The following is a 19,009-nucleotide window of genomic DNA, read 5'->3' as shown; positions in this document are numbered from 1 at the left end:
AAGATATTCAATGATGTATCACACATGCATATCGGACAATTTTGAAATTTGGCCAAATTGGGTGTCTCAGAGCGGAACTTGAAGTTGAACTTGAGTTTTTTCCGCCATATACTTTTTTTTTTTTTTTAATCTCCAAATAAAACAAATAAATACAAGTATTTATTGATGTTTTTTATCCATTTATTTGTTCTTTTATTTGTATGTTCTATTTTAATTGATTTTTAAAAAACTGTTTCTTGCTGATTTTAATGTCACTTTTGTGTATACTTTTACAGTATTTGTGTTTTTATTTATTTTTGTTTTCAAATTGTATTTTGCTGGTTTTAAAGACATGTAAAGCACTTTCAATTACCTTGCGTTGAATTGTGCTACACAAATAAATTTGCCTTGCCCTGGCTAATTAAACTAGTTGACTGAAAGTCAACTCAAGTCAATTTAAAGGACTTGTTTTAAGAGAGACATTAACCCTTCCATACAATATTTATTAATGTACCCTTCCGGGGCACTCATTGCTTGTCACCTCTTCTTCCATCTGTGCTTTCCAACACATGAGAGAAGATACAACAGAGAGGAGAGTGAACATTCACTGTGGGGAGTCACAAAAGAACATCTCTGATCCGCAAAGGTTTTTAGTTTGGATTTGTTTTAAAGGATAATCAGCAAAGTCATCGCCAAACCCGATTTATTTGATGTGTGAGTGAATGTCATCTGAAGCCTGTTCAAGAGAGAGGAAGTCAGATAACCGCAAGGGAAGGAAATTGAAACATCACAGAGCACGGAGGGAGGCCTTGTGTGAAGGTGTCACAATGTGTGTTAACTGTAACCCGCCATACACCCACATACACAGCACACACTTCTCACAGACATTCAAGATAATGTCAGAATGTGCCGCGTCGTCGTGTCGGTTGCTGTGGCAACGCAGCATCAGGGACGGGGAGCATGTAATGGGATTGGCGATAAAAAGGCTCCTGGCGACAACTTTAGCACTAATACATCATTGTGTGTGCAATAATCTAGTTTTTTAAAAATACATCTATATTGTTTTCCGGTCGATATTTTACAGGCTCAGTCTGAGGGGAGGCTGGCTTGTTTCCATGGCAACCGGCCTCTTTTTTGGAGGGGCTTTGACGTAAAACAAAGAGACATAAAAGCAGATGCGAACAAACCTACTATGTACCGACTGTACTTTGTATATTTTTACTCCTCAACGGTGCAAAATCACTAGTCACATATTTGACTGAGGCACATGACAGGTAAAAACTTTACACATGAAACGATGTAAAACAGCACTTGACTCAGAAAACTCAAGTAGGAAGCTAGGCAAACCGTTTTTTGGAGAAAAAAATAATGGTAGGTCATGTGTTTTTCGTAAGAAGGTTGGTAAGGAGGAAACTTTGAAACTTAAAAGAAAAAGGTTTAATCCCCCACCCTGGAGCGAGTGGGTACAAGTAAAATGTGTGAAGTGGAAGAGTTAAGTTAATCTCACAGCTCGAAGGCATCGCAGCATGCAGGAAGAAAAGATAAGAGAAAAAAACAACACAGAACAAAGATGTCATCCTGTGAATATGGATTCAACTGTGACTTTGACCTAAGAGGCACCTGAATGAAGCAACAACCATTGGAAGGATAGAATTCAACTTAAAGGACAAATCAAGGACACTTGATCTTAGTTGTTTTTAACTGTTTAATGGCTTATTATCATGTTAAAAGACACACAACCTGCCATTGATACCACCTTTCTGATATGAGCACAATCCATTCCACGACCAAGCTTGCAACGTAAATGTGCTCCTATCATGAATTGATTTTCTCTATAAGAAATAACTGAATTCCAGTACCAGTGAAGCCTCCGTGTTATCCCTAAATAATAATTCAAGGCATAATTTTTAGGGCCCAATACAGTGATCCCTCGCGCTTCAAACTTCGTGCCCTAACAAAAAAAAAAAAAAAATGCAGATTTTATAAAACTGTCCAGATCCGATCACTAGTCTCTCACTCTCTCCCCTGCTGCTTTTCTTGGTCAGGCAGTGCACTGAAGTTGCTTATTCAAGTTAACGATGATTGACAGACGGTAAGGTTTGGTCTTGCCACAGATGCTTGGAAGCAGAAACTTCAAAGCGCTGCATGCGTCAATCATCATTTAACTTGTTAAACAGTTGCTATGGCAACTCATTGTGTGTAAGTGAGCAGCTTGAGCGGATTTGAGTGGACACACTCAATGAAGCATTTAATAAAGACAATCACTTTTCTACTTTATTCTTGTTTAAAAATAATTCGGTGGGACAGTGACATGTTTAAATTTGAAGTGCTTAACAACCATTTATTAAAATATACTGTATATATATATATATATATATATATATATATATTTTTTAGGGCTGTCAAACGATTAAAAATTTTAATCGAGTTAATCACAGCTTAAAAATTAATCGTAATTAATCGCAATTCAAACCATCTATAAAATATGCTATATTTTTCTGTAAATTATTGTTGGAATGAAAAGATAAGACACAAGACGGTTATATACATTCAACATACTGTACATAAGTACTGTATTTGTTTATTATAGCAATAAATCAACAAGATGGCATTAACATTAACATTCTGTTAAAGCGATCCATGTATAGAAAGACTTTTAGTTCTTAAAACATAAATGTTAGTAGAAGTTATAGAAATTTTATATTAAAACCCCTCTTAATGTTTTCGTTTTAATAAAATTTGTAAAATTTTCAATCAAAAAATAAACTAGTAGCTCGCCATTGTTGATGTCAATAATGACACATTGCTCATGGTGCAATGTGGTAAAATCAGTCACACCCAAGCGCCAGCAGAGGGCGAAAAAAACCCACACAAAAAAACCCACAAGTAACAAGTGGCCATAGCACTCAGCTGTCATTTTAATCTGTTTGAGCGGTGCATGTGCGTTAATTGCGTCAAATATTTTAACGTGATTCATTTAAAAAATTAATTACCACCCGTTAACGCAATAATTTTGACAGCCCTAATATATATACATAAATGTTTTTTTTTTTGTAAATAATATTTTGGGGAAAAAAGGACAAAACATGTCTTACTGTATATGTATCTCTTTCCAATGCTAATTCTGAGTAAATAAATTGAAGACACACAATTTTTTTTTTTTTTTTTGGAGTGGAGGTGTTACTTCATGGTTTTTCACTTATCGCAGTGGGTTCTGGTCCACATTAATCGTGAACAACGAGCGATCACTGTAATCTGAAAAAGAGAATAAACGTATATAAGCAATGTACAAGGGCACGTCAGAAATTATCTGCACATTGTTCTGTTGCGCACGTTTGTTTTAGTTTTTTCACAAATGTTTTAACACGTCATGTTATTTTCATTTGATAAAGATCGACGCTCCACTCATGGGTGCTAGATGTCACTCAAAGCAGTGGGTGCTGAGGATCCTTTTTTTTAGTTTTTTCCATCCAAAAACAGAGGTTTTGTCATGCTCACCCATTACTTCCACAAGGTATGCAGAATGGCAGTACACACGCAATGTTTATAGTTTACGTACTACTCCTAGGCTACTATAAAGACAGTGTTCTATTTCACCTACAGTGTGTGTTGGAGTTTTTGTATTGGAAATAAAAGCACCCATGTATTATAATGCAAATCCCCACAGCTAGACGGCACAATGACACACGAACACATTTGAAAAATAAAAGGTCCAATAAGCCTTTGTTTAACACTACCTTTTCAGAACACTAAAATAATTTAACATTAATATTCAACACCGCTCTGCACTGAGACAGCTCATCAGCAACAACAAACAATAATATGGCTACAATGCAAGCATGTCCTACAGTCCCTGACAAAAGTCTTGTCACTTATCCATTTTGTAGAAACAATTGCTAATAACCTGACTTTTAATTATTCAATTGGTTTCAGAAATGGCTCATATGAAATCTAAGACCCTCCCAAATGATGTTGAATGTACAAAAATATATTTCTTTCACTGAAAAAAGATGTATCATTTAATGAAGACATAAAGGTCAAATTTTGGCAAGACAAAAGTTTTGTCGCCTACAGAAAGTAGTGTGAAAATTGAACAAAAAATTAATCAACAAATCATAGCTGCCTCTTACATTCCTAACCATAAAAAGGGACAAATTCTGCAGCAGGATGGTGCTCCATCGCATACTTCAATCTCTACCTCAAAGTTCCTCAAGGCAAAGAAGATCAAGATCCTCCAGGACTGGCCCAGCCCAGTCACCAGGCATGAACAGGATGAAAGAGAAAGCATGGAAGACGAAACCCAAGAATTTTGATGAACTCTGGGAGGCATGCAACACTGCTGTCTTTGATGTTCCTGATGACTTCATCAATAAATTGTATGAATCCTTGCCGAACCACATGGATGGAGTCCTTCAAGCCCATGGAAGTCATACAAAATGTTAAATTTGGATCTCACAGCACCACTACTTAATTCGCTTATGTTATGTAACATATTTTTGTATTTGAAGTATATTTTTTGTTCAATTTTCACACTACTTTCTGTAGGCGACAAAACTTTTGTCTTGCCAAAATTTGACCTTTATGTCTTCATTAAATGATAAATCTTTTTTCAATTAAACAATATATTTGTACATTCAACATTATTTGGGAGGGTCTTAGTTTTCATATGAGCCATTTCTGAAACCAATTGAATAATTAAAAGTCAGGTTATCAGCAATTGTTTCTACAAAATGGACAAGACTTTTGTCAGGGACTGCACATGTCCTTTTTGAAGACACCAAAGGTATATTTCCTTTCTGGACTCCACGGTTGAAATCTGCAGCAAACTTTTCCTCGCTGGGCACGATGATAGAACTACCATCATAATCACATTCATTTCAATCTTGAATTGAATTTTATACAATTTTGCTGTTTTTGTAAAAATTGCTAATTCGTTTTTGCGCCATGCTAACGCCTCCTCTATCAAAAGTTAATGTTTCTGTTCCAGTGGCACCTTATTCAACGTGGCCTAGTAGCAAGTAGTGGTGACCATGTTATTAACACACAAAAAAACCATATATATTTAATCCGCAGAGTTAAATACGCTGTGTTTCAATATGTTCTAGTTATTGTTAAAATCAACCCAAAAAAACTTCTAACAAGACACTCTCCCAACAACAGGGGGTGCTGCAGCATCCTCAGCACCCCACTTCCCGCACTACTGGCTCCACTAGCACAATGCAACAGAGATGAACAACGTACTGTGGTCACAAAAGTTCACAAAAGACTCTTAGCTTAATATGGAAACAGTGCACTATCGAAAAGGTATATGAGTGGATTGAGAAGTTTAAAAGTGGCCGGACAAGAGTGAAGCATGCAGAAGGAGCAAGACGTTCATCAACCTCCACGAGAGAAGAGAAGACTGAGCCAGCTCAACAAATGATATTGGCAAGGTGATGCAATACCAAGCGGGAGATCGACAGACAGGCAGATTGGTGCAGCTTCTGCAGCTATGCGGACTCTGCACCGGTTCATAGTGGTGAAGAAGGAGCTGAGCCAAAAGGCGAAGCGCTCGATTTACCAGTCGATCTACGTTTCTACCCTCACCTATGGTCACAAGCTGTGGGCCGTAACCGAAAAAACAAGATCAAGGATACAAGTGGCCGAAATGAGTTTCCTCCGTAGGATGTCCGGGCTCTCCCGTAGGACTCAGTGTCGAGCCGCTACTCCTTCGCGTTGAGAGGAACTAGTTGAGGTAGCTCGGGCATCTGGTTCGGATGCTTCCTGGATGCCTCCCTGGACGCCCCCGGGACAACCCAGGACACTCTGGAGACACCATGTCTCTCGGCTAGCCTGGGATTGCCTTGGGATCCCGCCGGAGGAGCTGGTTGAAGTGGCTGGGGAGAGGGAAGTCTCAGCTGCTGCCCCCGCGACCTGGCCCTGGATTAAGCGGCAGATGGATGGATGGATGAATGGATGGAAGGATGGCGCAATACAACTGATGAGTTAGCACCTTGAACAAGTGCATTAGAATGGGTGGAGATTATGTAGAAAAATTATGTATTTTTTTTTACGTTTGTGTTTTCCCAAATAAATAAAAACAAAAAAAGTGCGGATAATATTTGACTTGCCCTCGTACATACACGTGCACTTACCAAAAGGGCTGAATTCTGGCGATGTAACAAAAGTGCAAGCCAGCCGAGCAGGAGGAAACGCGAACGGGCGGCCATAAATAAGAAAGGAAACGATAGCATAACATGAATAAAACATTTTTGTTGTAAGTAAACTGGGGGACATGGTTAATGTTCACTTGCAAGCACAAATGATTCGGATGCACTTTGATACAAAATTTTATCACCCGAGACGACGTGGATGAGCAGCAGGTTGGCAGATTGGGGATTCTGTTAATTCAAGATGGTCCACCAGTCTTGATACATGTTAGAAAAAGAACTTTTCAGCACTTCTCGTCAAGAACAACAATAGTTTTTTCCAGAAAAGCATAAGCCCAGTACTTAAAAAACAACAACACAAAATAAATAACCCCTCCAAAAAGTGCCATTTTTAGGCTGTGTCGAAACTAGTATAAGAGAACTCTTCTTGGACAGTGAGGGATGGGAAATCTCAACACACATCAGGATTCCCAGCACGGCCGCAAAATGGGGAAAAAAAAGGCAGTTTCACAGATGGTCGATTTTTGTCATTTTTGTAATTCATGACCTACTGAGAAATGCAACAAAGGTCTCCTATTCACCTTCCCTCAACTCTCCCACTTGAGCTTAATGCATGCAAATATATTCCTTTTAATAAATTATGTTTTTATACATTTTAGCCCCCCCTAAACCTCATGTACACACAAAGAGAGAGTCAGAGAGAGGTGGTGTTGTTGGGGGGAGCTTTCTGCAGAGCTCAACACAATTCCCCTCCAGATTGGATGTGTGTATGCGTGCGTGTGTGTGCTCTTCCATCCCCTTCTTGTGCCGCACCCTCTGCTCAGTTTAGACCTCTCTTCAAGCAGCCCCCCCACCCTCATCATCCCCATCACAACCATCATCCCCATCCGGACGTAACGCCACTTGTCTAAGGAACGCACAGCAGGGAGGGAAAAGATGTCTCCGAGCGGCCGTCGGTTCTTGTGCCTGATCGGGACCGCCTGCCTGGGGCTGCCCTTGCTGGTGCGCGCGCAGGTACCATCATTTACTCTTATATCGACACGTATGCATATACAATATGTTTAATTGAGGATGACAATGAGAAAGATGCCGCTTTTGTTACAAATTGTGAGGAAAAGAGACCAACATGCTTGTACGTATATTAAAATGATTACAATGTATATATTTCCTCCTTGTTTGTATGCACATATTTTTCTTAGTCTTTCTGAAGGGAAAATGTCTATTTTCTTCCATATTTCTATCCATATTCTTAAGCTTTCTTGCATGGTTTTTATTTTTAACACTGTATCCCCCCCCCCCAAAATCTACATTAAGAACATGTTTGTCCATACAGCCTTTATGGCAATTTGTTAGTGTCACTGTTTTCTGTTTCTTAATTAGTGCTGTTGATTTCTTTAGATTTCTCAAAAAACATAATGTTCATTTTCTTCTATTATTGAATGCTTGATGTTACTTTGCTTAAATATTTTGAAGCATACCCTGACGCCTGTTCCTGTGTCTTAATGCATGTTGTCTGTATTCCTATATTTCTTTAGGTTAATTTCTTCACCTTTTTTAAAATCATATTTTTAAAGCAAGCCGTCTTTTTTCTTTTGGTTTTGAATGCATGCTGTCTTTTTTTTATTTCTCAATGCATACTGTCTATTTTGTAGTAGTCTTGGACGATGACATTTTAGACAAGATGTTGGTAGTTTGAAAAAGGGCGGTTCACACTGCTATGGTAGTGAAACATTCACCACCAATGACAAGGGCACCTGCCATCTCATTTAACTCTTTCAGGAAGAGTGGTCACTACAGTGGTCAGCTATTGAAAAAAATTAAAAAGGCCTCTTTTTATAAAGCAAGTGACTATTTATCATCTCCAGCAGGGCCGAGAACGAAAAGTGGTATTTGCCATGTGGCAAAATAGATTTTGCCATGTGGCATTTTTTGCCATTTGGCTTTTTTTTTTTTTTTTTTTTTTTTTTTTACCAAGTGGCAAAATGGACTTTGCCATATGGAATTTTTTTGCCATGTGGCAAAAGTGAATATGCCATGTGGCATTTCTTTTGCCATGTGGCATTATTTTGCCATGTGGCAAAAATGATTTTTCCATGTAGCAAAATGTATTTTGATATGTGGCATTTTTGTTTTTTGGGTATGTGGCAAAATGGATGCGCTGTAATGTAAAGTGTATGGTCAAAAATCACAACCACACGTTTATCTGCCATTCAAAATGAATGGAAAATTTGGACGTTCACAGCCGTCAATGGCATAGCCTGACTTGGGTGCCAGTTGAATGTCAATGCGGTGTAATGGTAAGTGTATGGTCAAAAATCACAGCCACACGTTTTTTCTGCCATTTAATATTAATGGAAAATTTGGACGTGCATAACCGTCAGTGGCATAGCCTTACTTGGGTGCCAGGTAAATGTCAATATGCTCTAATGGTAAGTGTATAGTCAAAAATCATTGCCACACGTTTAAAATGAATGGAAAATTTGGACGTGCATAGCCGTCAATGGCATGGACTTGCAGGGCCTGCAAAAATAGCATATACCCCTCCAAAAATGCCACATACCAAAAAGAAAAAAATATGCCACAAACAAAAATCCATTTTGCCTCATACCAATAAGAAATGCCACATGGCAAAATCAAATTTGCCGCATGGCAAAAGCAATTTTGCTACATGGCAAAAAAAATGCCACATGGCAAAATCAATTTTGCCACATGGCAAAAAAATGCCACATGCCAAAAAAATTTCAAGGCAAAATCCATTTTGCCACATGGCAAAAAAAAAAAAAAAAAAAAAAAATGCCACATGGCAAAATCCATTTTGCCACATGGCAAATACCACTTCTGGTTCTCGCTGTCTTTCCTTTTTATAGCAATTAAAATGATATTGCAATTATTATTTTTTGGAATTATTAATTATTATTGTAGTTTTTATATTTGTTTCTAATTACAAATAGATTTATAAATGAAAGAAATGCAACCAAAAATTACAATTATGAAATTAAAATTAATAAAAACAGAAATACACACTTTTTTTTCATAGTAGTTAGCTCATTGCATGCTATCGATGGCAATAAACGTCCAATTCATTTAAATTAGGAAGATTGGCTGAGAATGCTCACGTGTCAGTGCTATTGACAGCGCTAGACGTCCAATCCATTTTGACTGGGAGGGGGTGAATGAACGTGCCCCCTGCCAGTCAAAATGGATTGGCAAAGGCAGCCAGTGAGTTAAATGAGTGCCCCGTGAAGCAGGAGTGTCACTAGACCTAATACAATACTGGGGCACAGTGGGCACTGTTTTTTAGCACTTATTTATCATAAAAAGTTGGAAATAGTGGTTTAACTTATATATAATTTAACGAAAATACGCGTTTCTGTAAAAAAAAAAAAAAAAAAAAAAAAAAAAAAATCCATCAGTATGCAAAATAAATTAGGACATTCCTTGTTGATAGTCAATTCACCTCTGCTCATGCTCATCAACTTCAATGTCCCTTTCACCGCTTCCTCTGCTGCTTTACCGGTGCGTTGTCTGGACACAAGAGAATATATCACTGTAACTGTTCTGCAATTACTGGTAGGTTGTGACCTAAAGGAGATGTATGTTGCCTAGGTGGATTACCTAGCTTACCTCTCTCATTCCTCCTTGCTTTTTTATCCTTGCTGCAGGCAAATAACTTTCTAATATCCATTTGCAAGAGTAATGCTGTTTGAATCAAATAGAAATAAAAAATAAGACATCTTGTTACAGATTACAGTGACTGTAGTAACAAATGAAATGCTTGTCTAACAGCTGGAAATTATGATGAGTACACAAACAAAATTGTTCAAGGTTATATCCCAAAAATTCATACGGCCTTATTCGATTAATTTTGCTCATATAATCAAATAGCAATAAATAGCATCAGTATTGAGACAGTTCAAATACCACATCATATCAACACAATATTAGACAAATCTCTTGAGTGAGAGCCTCTCACTCAAATCGCATTTAATTGCCATTGTATTCATAGCCAGTTAGCTAAAAGACGGCAGCTAATCTGCAATTTAAATTTGCGACCAGAGTAGTTTACTGCAGGTAACTGCTTGATACGCAAAGAGTTAATTTGAACCATTTAAATTCACAATTCATGGGAATAGGCGACCTAGCAAACATCAACGATGGGCAGTTTATCTGGCACTAACCTATAAAGCAGGTGGGAAGATTCAATTTGCACCTTCGACTGTATGATTGGCAGTTTGGCACACGCACTGTAATATTGATGCTGCATTCATTTGTTGTTAGAGTAATAGAAAAAAATTAATCTATATTACATGGTGTCTATAAAAAGCACCAAACAGCTACTCAATTTGTGATGACTTGTACTGTATCTCCTGATACACAAGAACACAGCATCTCTCCCTAAGGTTCTTTGCAGAAGTATCAACTCATTTGCCTATCACAGCCAAAGTTATTTGCAAAAATTAACATATTAAGGAGTACAGGTGGGAACCTCTTGGTACCTCAAGATACGATATGATTTCCGATACAAAGCTCTCGATGATTATAATCTCATGATATGGCAATACAGCGATTATTGATACATTGGTCAGGAAATTATCCTAGGATATTCTACATAATAACTAATACACAGAAAATAAGCTCTCTTCATCCTTCTGCTGTAAATCTATCACTGGTAGACAGCCAATCCATTTAAACTGAGAGGGTGGCAGCAAATTAACCCCTCCGACTTCAAACAGGCCCCTCCCAGCTCTATAGCCATCAGTGGCAGCCAATGAATGCCAGGCAACACGGTAATTTTGGGCCATTTCAGGTCATATATGGGACACTTACTGTTGATTTTGGGGCATTTTGTGGTCACTTCCTGTTGATTTGGGGTTACAGAACAGGAAGTGAGCTGGGAATCTCACAAAGGAATAGGCAGTGACTCAAACTCAACAAGAAGTTTCCTGTAAATGCCCTAAAATGAACAGAAAGTGACCTGTAAATGACCTGAAAATCGGAACGAGTGACTGTAAATGCTCTGGTTTCAATGAACGTTCATTCGCCGTTCCCAGTCTTAATGGATTGGACGCCAAACGCCGTCAATGGCAGCCATTGAGTTAATTAACTGAAACACTATTATGGTGGAAGATTTTGGTAGCAACGTCTTGTTGTTGTTTTTTTAAACATTGACACCTATTTAAAACGATATCTGGATTCTTGGCATGAGCGTAATCATGAAAGATCAACATTTCAATATTTTGTCAGACCCCGATGAAGAAGCCATGTACAGATTGTGTATAGTTAGTGAACAGAGTAATGTGACCATATTAAACAGGCACATTCTGTAGAATATGCTATGTAGACTTAAAACTAAAAGTATTTTATTTATTTATTTGTTAACTGGTGAAATTAACAGAAATTTTCGCACGATTAGGCGCGTCTGACTATAAGCCGCCACCTACCAAATTTGACAAGAAAACAGCATTTATTCTAGATTAGCCGTACTGGACTATATGCCGCAGCTGTCCTCACTGTATTATGGGATATTTACACCGAAAGATATTAACCGGTAACTCTTTATTTGACAGCGGCATCATACGACTGTCATAAGACCAAATAAACCACCATGAAGCTTTGAACTAACTGGCCTCAATGCTTCAAGAAACTTCATTTGCCCAGTCAGACAGTCAACCTCTGCTGCCACCTGGTGTGAACACTGTTGCTGTCCAACTTGCCCCCTAGCATGCATTGCAGCACTATATTTGTAAATAACAATCAAAATTCATGTTCTGTGCTAATTCATTCTTCAGTTACTGTTCCAGTTGTTTCATTAATTGCTAACTATGGTATTTGGTAACACTTTATTTGACATTGGTGCCATAACACTGTAATTAGACAGTCATAATTATAACATGACACCAAGGGCGTAGGTTTGCATTGGGACGGTAGGGACATAACACTACCAACTTTTCAGGATGCTCAAATTATCCTCACCAACTTTTAAGCAACCTTATTTGCATTATAGAATAATTTCAATTATATAGGTCATTTAGATTGTTTTCCTATACAAGGATAGAATTGACCATGCCATTATTAAGTGAATTACAGTACTTTCATTATGTTCAGACTTACATTGACCCCTTTTCACTCTCTGAATGTGCCAGTCCGTTGTTTCCCTAAAACGCACGTTTGATTGGCTGATGACTTGAACCCCCCCCCCCCCCCCCCCACACACACACACAAACACGCATTCACAGCCCGACAGAAATATAACATGCCGCCTCCCCTGCCCCATTTGAAGACGAGGGATATTAGAGGGTTTTTTCCGCCAGGAGCAGCCACTGTAAGTAATGCAAAAAGACATCAATGTTGTGGAGGTGGGGAACACACCACTAATTTTGCTACTGCTACAGTGCTTCAAGTCAGTTTTACTCAAGTAGATTTCTTGAAATAAGAAAAATAGCTAGTTGAAAATAAGCTTAACAGACTTATTTTAAGCAAAAATCTTAGAAGAAAAACTTTCATTCATTCATTCATTTTCCGTGCCGCTTTTCCTCACGAGGGTCGCGGAGGTGCTGGAGCCTATCCCAGCTAACTACGGGCAGTAGGCAGGGTACACCCTGAACTGGTTGCCAGCCAATCGCAGGGCACAAGGAGACATGCAACCATTCACGCACACACTCATACCTACGGTCAATTTAGAGTGTTCAATCAGCCTACCATACATGTTTTTGGGATGTGGGAGGAAACCGGAGTTCTCGGAGAAAACCCACGCAGGCACGGGGAGAACATGCAACCTCCACACAGGAAGGCCGGAGCCCTGGATTGAACCCTTAATCTCAGAACTAAAGAAAATTTGTATGTCAGAAATGTTCTTAATTCGAGAATATTGCTCAAAAAATTATTTGAAAGCAGTTTTTTCTTGATTTAGGTGATTAATGACCAACTTTTAGATCTATGGGCTCAATACGAACAATTTACTTGAAGTAAGTGGAAGAATCTGACGCATTCATCTGTTAACTAGCCTTTAACACTCAAAACAAGATGGGAAAAATTATTTGACAAGATTTAAACAAAAACTTACAGATTAAGACGTTATAAATTTCCAATGTGAAAGTTAGTAGAGGTCACAGATTCACTTTGCATTAAGCCTACCAATTAATTAGGTTCATATTGGTGAGAAGTGTTGCCCTGACCCCCATTCACTAAATATGTTTGGTCTTACTAATGTCTCGTCCCCAGCAAAAAGTGTACATGCAGGTGATGCTGTTATATCGTCCCTACCAGTATTGAGACGAAACTTTTTCTTAATGCATTGCCAAAATGTATATGATCGGGAAAAATTATCGGGAATGATTTGAATTGAATCGGGAGCCAAAAAAAAAGCAATCGGATCGGGAAATATCGGGATCGGCAGATACTCAAACTAACTGGACTGTAAACCGCAGGATTCAAAACGAAGGAAAAAAATACCGGCTTATAGTCCAAAAATGACAGTATATGGGGACACTGCGGATCAATACTGGGGCACGTGCCCCAGTGAAATTTGTCTAGCGACGCCCATGCTGTGAAGGTTCAAAAACAAACAAACAGAGAAAAAAAATCACACTTTGTAATGTAATTTATAATATAAAATAATTGTAATATTAAGGGATTTTATTTGAAAACGCCTTTCAGAACACTCAAGGTCGCTTTACGAAAAAATAATATTGGCAAACGCACAGAACAAAAGCAAGATCAAGTAACAGGAAATTAAGAAGACGGAGCAGAATAAAGGTCAACCTGTGTATGATAATTCAAACAGGGGGGATGGGGTGTTGATTTATGAATGAAAAAGGCCTCCACATTGTCTAATTGATTTATTTATATTATATGCTATTCGTATTTTCTTGATTTTTTTTTTTAACTGAATGTATCTTGCCTCTGCGTCTTCACACTTGAGTTCAAATGCACAATACCCGTTCAGTCAGTGGAGGCAATATTACCGAGATCCCCCCTCGTCGACCCCATCAGTGTGATTTGTCACAGCGCTCGTTCCACAGCCCGTCTCAGCAGGTCGGGTACCAGGTGGTGAACGAGTAACGACACAAGCCAGCTACAGATAGTCACCCTGTGGCTGCGAAATGTTTGACTTTGCTTGAGACCACATCAAGAAATGATCAGGGGATGAGTTCAGCGGAAAATAACATTCATTTTTCATTTTGCCGCTCATGTTGAACATGTGTATGCGAGTGTGTGTTTGTTGAATCATTAGCCGAGAATAGGCAGTAAGGTTTTAATGAAATGCAGCAAATAGAAGACAGGGTTGGTACGGTTCCACGTTGATGCTAATGAGAAGAAGAGCAGAACAACACTGGGAAATTTCTTCTGCAAATCAGCACACGTCAGATGATTAGACTTTTTCCAATCCACTTACATGCTTCCACTCTTTCATGTCTGTCTGCTTAGAAACAGTAGTTTAAAATTTAATTTGAATGTACTTTTTATTAGTTTAATCAAAATTTTCATGAATACAAAAATAACAGAAACTTAATGAAAAATATACACTTTTAAAATATTCTTTATTTATAGGGAATATAAACATTTCATGAATTAACTTGAATCTAAATTGAATTTTGAATTATTACTGTTCAGTGGTGTTTTTGGCAGCCATTTTAATTTTCGTCTTAGTCTTTTGGACGAAAATACTTATTATAAGGAATCTGACCTTTTAGCCAGCGCTGGCGCAGATCCAACAACCCGGGCCGGCGAGATCCGACAACCCAGCCAAAAGGCCCCTTGTACTGACTCCATTTGGAAAGCTGAAAAAAGGCTTCGAAACACAAGTTGACAATCTATTCTGAGTCGACAGCAATCGTACAGCACAGAGGGACCCAGGCGAGGATCCAAGGTCACCATATCACAAGTCCACAAAATGTTCCCGAGAAACAAATGACTATGCTTAGTTAAACATTCAGTCTTTTGAAGGCACTCGTGGGGCGGGCCGTGGGCAGGAAGAAGGGTGTATTTGGGCGTTGTTTAGCATTGTCGTCTGTTTGTGGATTGGACAGAAGGATTCGGGAGTTACTGTTGTCAGGGCAACGAGGGTTGTGGATTTTGCCACCTCAGCGTCAAAGGGGCTCTTGGAGTTGTTGGAATTCGCCCCCCCCCGGCCAAGCCGCACGGAAAACGGCAACAGCTGAACGAAGTGGTTCTCCGCTGCTTAACGCTTCCGTGCACCAACCGGAAAGGCGGATATTCTGCGCGTTCACTCCCTGTGTTGACCCTTTGTACTGACTCCATGTTCCAAAAGTTTGAAGAAGACTCCCCGAAAGCAGGTTGACAATTTATTCGTCGACAATGGTCAAAAAAAAAGGCAAAAACAGACGACGGAGGGACAGTTCTGGATCCAAAACAAGGCTACATAGAAAATGTTTCTGAGCAGCAAATCTGAGTTATCTCAGTGTCCAGTGTTTTTTAAGTCCGTGGTGGAGTAGGGCCGGGCCGAAGGTGTGTTCCTATTCCTAAACAAAAGTAGTTATCTGCAACATGGAAGTATTTGCATGGTTGAGCACCAACGTGTTATTCCACAACAGCCGGGACCATCCCTCTGTGGCCGGTTTTGGGCGGTTAGGTTCGTGCGTCGATGGGACGTGGTTGCCACAGCGACCGACGCTGGTCGTGACGTCCCAAGCGCCCGCTATCAACTTTGTTATCCGGGCTGGCTCTGCTTGTTTTGGGACAAAGCACTTTGTCCTTGGAGTTTGCCGGGAGAACTGATTGCAAGAGTTGGTGCATCAATCTTGCTTGTGACGCACACGTTGTGCTTCTATGATAAGATGGCGTTGTGTATCTATTCTGCTTCTTTTCATTAAACTATGGTGTGCTATTTATTATATATTAGGTGTGTGTTAAAATAGTACAGTCCTACAGTAAATCTGAGAAATGATACTATTTCCTGATTAATTATATTACGTGTGTTAGAGTAATGCAAACAGTTAGACGGTGCCTACGAGAAATGGTACCATTTTTTCATTTCCCCCTCATGAGCCCCGATAAGGTGACTCACTTTACTTTGTCCAAGGGCATGGAGTGAAATCTGCCTAAACTATAGTTAGATGAATGTGTTAGACTAATGCAAACAATTATATGAATGTGTTCAAGAATGGTACCTATTCCCTTCAGAGTCTTGTGTTATCAGTTGGGTCTCGGGTGTTCTCCGGTCTTCCTTGTGTTGGGACATGGCGTCCCGCCATTTGTTCTGGACTGTCCGGGAGAATTGATTGCGAGAGTTGGGTTGCAGACGTGGGCTTGTCAGCATCAATCTTGCTCAGTAAGTTGCATTACGTACACGTTGGGCTTCTGTGATAAGAAGGCGTCATGTATCTCCTATGCCCTATATTCTGCTTGTTTTCCTTAAACTAAAGTATTAGTGGTTTTTATTTTATATTGGGTGTGTTAGAGTAATACAAACAGTCAAGCAGCAAATACGAGAAACTATACTATTCCCTGATTGATTATATTAAGTGTGTTAGAATAATGCAAACAGTTTGACGGTGCCTTTGAGAAAAGGTACTGTATAGTCATATTTTAGTCATTTTAAAACGTGTACGACTTCATCAAGTTTTAGTCAACCAAAACTTGGACAAATTTCATCTAGTTTTCGTCGACAATTCTCAAAATTTTTTTGTCTATAAACTTCAAAAGTTTTAGTCCATGAATAAATAAATACACAAAAGGTTTCCAACAATTTCGAATGAACTTGACAGTCGAGCACATAACTGTAGAGTCTACTAGGACATCACCATTTTCATGATGATAATACACACTCAGCGGGAAGACATCACATTATTTGCAATTAATTAAACTCACCTGGACGCCACGTACTGTATGTAAGATATTTCCAAGAGTTTAAGAAGACACCGAGTCACAGCACTAAATGCTAATGCTAACACAAACGCTACGCTAACCCTACAAGTTCACTCAGCACAGACCTTTAAAGGCTAAAGCATCATGGCATAGCCAAGATAAGAAAACAAAACTTACCAAGCAGCACCTGTGGGGTGGGGGGGCGCAGCACATCACATGAGTGACACGACCAATCACTGCTAAATGCGTTCTAACTTCACATACAATAAGAAAATATCACGCATTGTGAATTTATGATGGAAGATATGGTGAATTTTCATCTCGTTTTCATGTTGTCAGATGACAACTGGCATCCATCTCGTTATGTTTTAGTCCCCCAAGACACGTTTTCAGCGCGTCGTCATGAAAAAATGTTCCATGACGAAATATTTTCATTATCGTCATCGTTGACGAAAACAATACTGTTACTTTTATTTTTAATTTAAAAAAAAAAAACAATTAAATTTTTTTTTTTTTTAATTTGGAGGATTTTTTATTTAAATTTTGAATTGAAATGAATTATTATTTTGGGTGTGAGTACTTTATCAAATTGTAACTTATTTACTTTTAAGGCAGAATGTGCCAAAATATTAAATAATAATAATTTAACTAATTGCAAAAAAATCCTTGATTTTATTTAAATTAGATTTTTGAATTTTATTTTAAAGGTAGAATTAATTGTAAACAACTGAATGAAGGGTAATTTATTTTTTGAATTACGTATGTAACTTCATTTTAACTTCGCGTTAGATTAATGAATTTAATTATTTTAATAGTAACGAATAATCTAATGCAGTAGTTGTTTCGATGAATTTACAATTGATTTACAGCCACAGAAAAATTGTGAAGTGAGGCTATATTTAAAATAAAAATAAAAAAGTACAATATTTATATTAGTAAATCTTAAATTTCTATTTAATTTTCTTTATTTTATAACTTATTTGATCAACATATGTGCAGCTGATCCTGAATCAGGTGCATGCCTACATGTATGTTTGTGTGTGTGTGCGTGTGTGGGTAGCAGGTGCAAGCACATCACAGTACATTAGCTTCGGAAAGGAGGCGTGTGATTGATATGATTGGAGACATGGCCATCCGTATTTTCACCAGCACAGGTCGCATGTTCCTGATTTAATGCTATTAGGACAGTGCTGGTATGCGTGTGTGTGTATACAGTATATTGGATTGAAAGGACATGTTATCTCTGGTCTTTGCAATATGATGCATAAAATATTTATTTGTAACCCATTTGCTGCCACTGATGGAGATAGCGGTTCAATCTATTTTGACTGGAAGGGTTGGCAGCGATGAAACATAGGTAAGGTTAGGATATTCATTCAAAAATATCAAGCTATATTGCTTTTGTATTAAAATGCTGGGCAGGAATTGATGCACTTTAATCAGTTTTTAAGATGGAAATCTTTTTCGCCCTTTCGTGGCTCATTGGCTGCCATTGACGGCGCTAGAAGTTCAACCCCTTTTGATGGAGAAGGCCGAATGAACACTTTTTCCCATTTGCATTGAGCATTCATAGCCAGTCTTTCTGGTTTAAATGTATTGGACGGACACCTATCACGCCGTCAATGGCAGCCAATGATTTAAATACTGTGGGGAAAAAAATTCTTCTGCCACACTAAATAGTGGAGCACTTGTATCGTTCAGCATTATTATTATTATTATTATTACCGAGACTATGTCTAATGATGCAGGCAGCCAGCTCCTTTGCTATGGTGTGGGTTTTTTTGCACTGAGCAAATTGGTACGCCACCATATATGCAGAGGTGGGTGGTAACTCGTTACATATACTCAGTTACATTTACTTGAGTAACTTTTTGAGAAAAATGTATTTCCTTAGTTTCACCAAGCAAAACTTTTTACATTTACTTGAGTAGATTTGTGAAGAAGAAACACTATTCTTACGTTGCTACTTTGGGCTACACTAAAGTTGTTACATTTTTCGTCTTTATTCTACATATTGACTTTACCTTTGCCAGAGATGCTGTCTCAGTTTCACT

General features: G+C 38.5%; 1 protein-coding gene across 1 annotated transcript in view; it reads left to right on the top strand.

Annotated features, from left to right (window-relative positions):
• The first annotated feature begins 6,885 nt into the window (after positions 1-6,885).
• Positions 6,886-19,009, top strand: part of LOC130909799 (neurotrypsin-like) — a 44,417-nt gene continuing 32,293 nt past the window's right edge. Inside the window, exon 1 of the mRNA XM_057826657.1 lies at positions 6,886-7,142. Coding sequence (XP_057682640.1) covers positions 7,065-7,142 — 78 coding nt within the window. The 5' untranslated portion in view covers positions 6,886-7,064. The remainder of the gene's footprint in view (positions 7,143-19,009) is intronic.

The sequence above is a fragment of the Corythoichthys intestinalis genome, chromosome 21, assembly GCF_030265065.1.
Source record: "Corythoichthys intestinalis isolate RoL2023-P3 chromosome 21, ASM3026506v1, whole genome shotgun sequence".
NCBI classification, from domain to species: Eukaryota; Metazoa; Chordata; class Actinopteri; order Syngnathiformes; family Syngnathidae; genus Corythoichthys; species Corythoichthys intestinalis.
The sequence above is the reverse complement of the archived record's forward strand: the minus strand, read 5'-3'. Positions and strand labels throughout refer to the sequence as shown.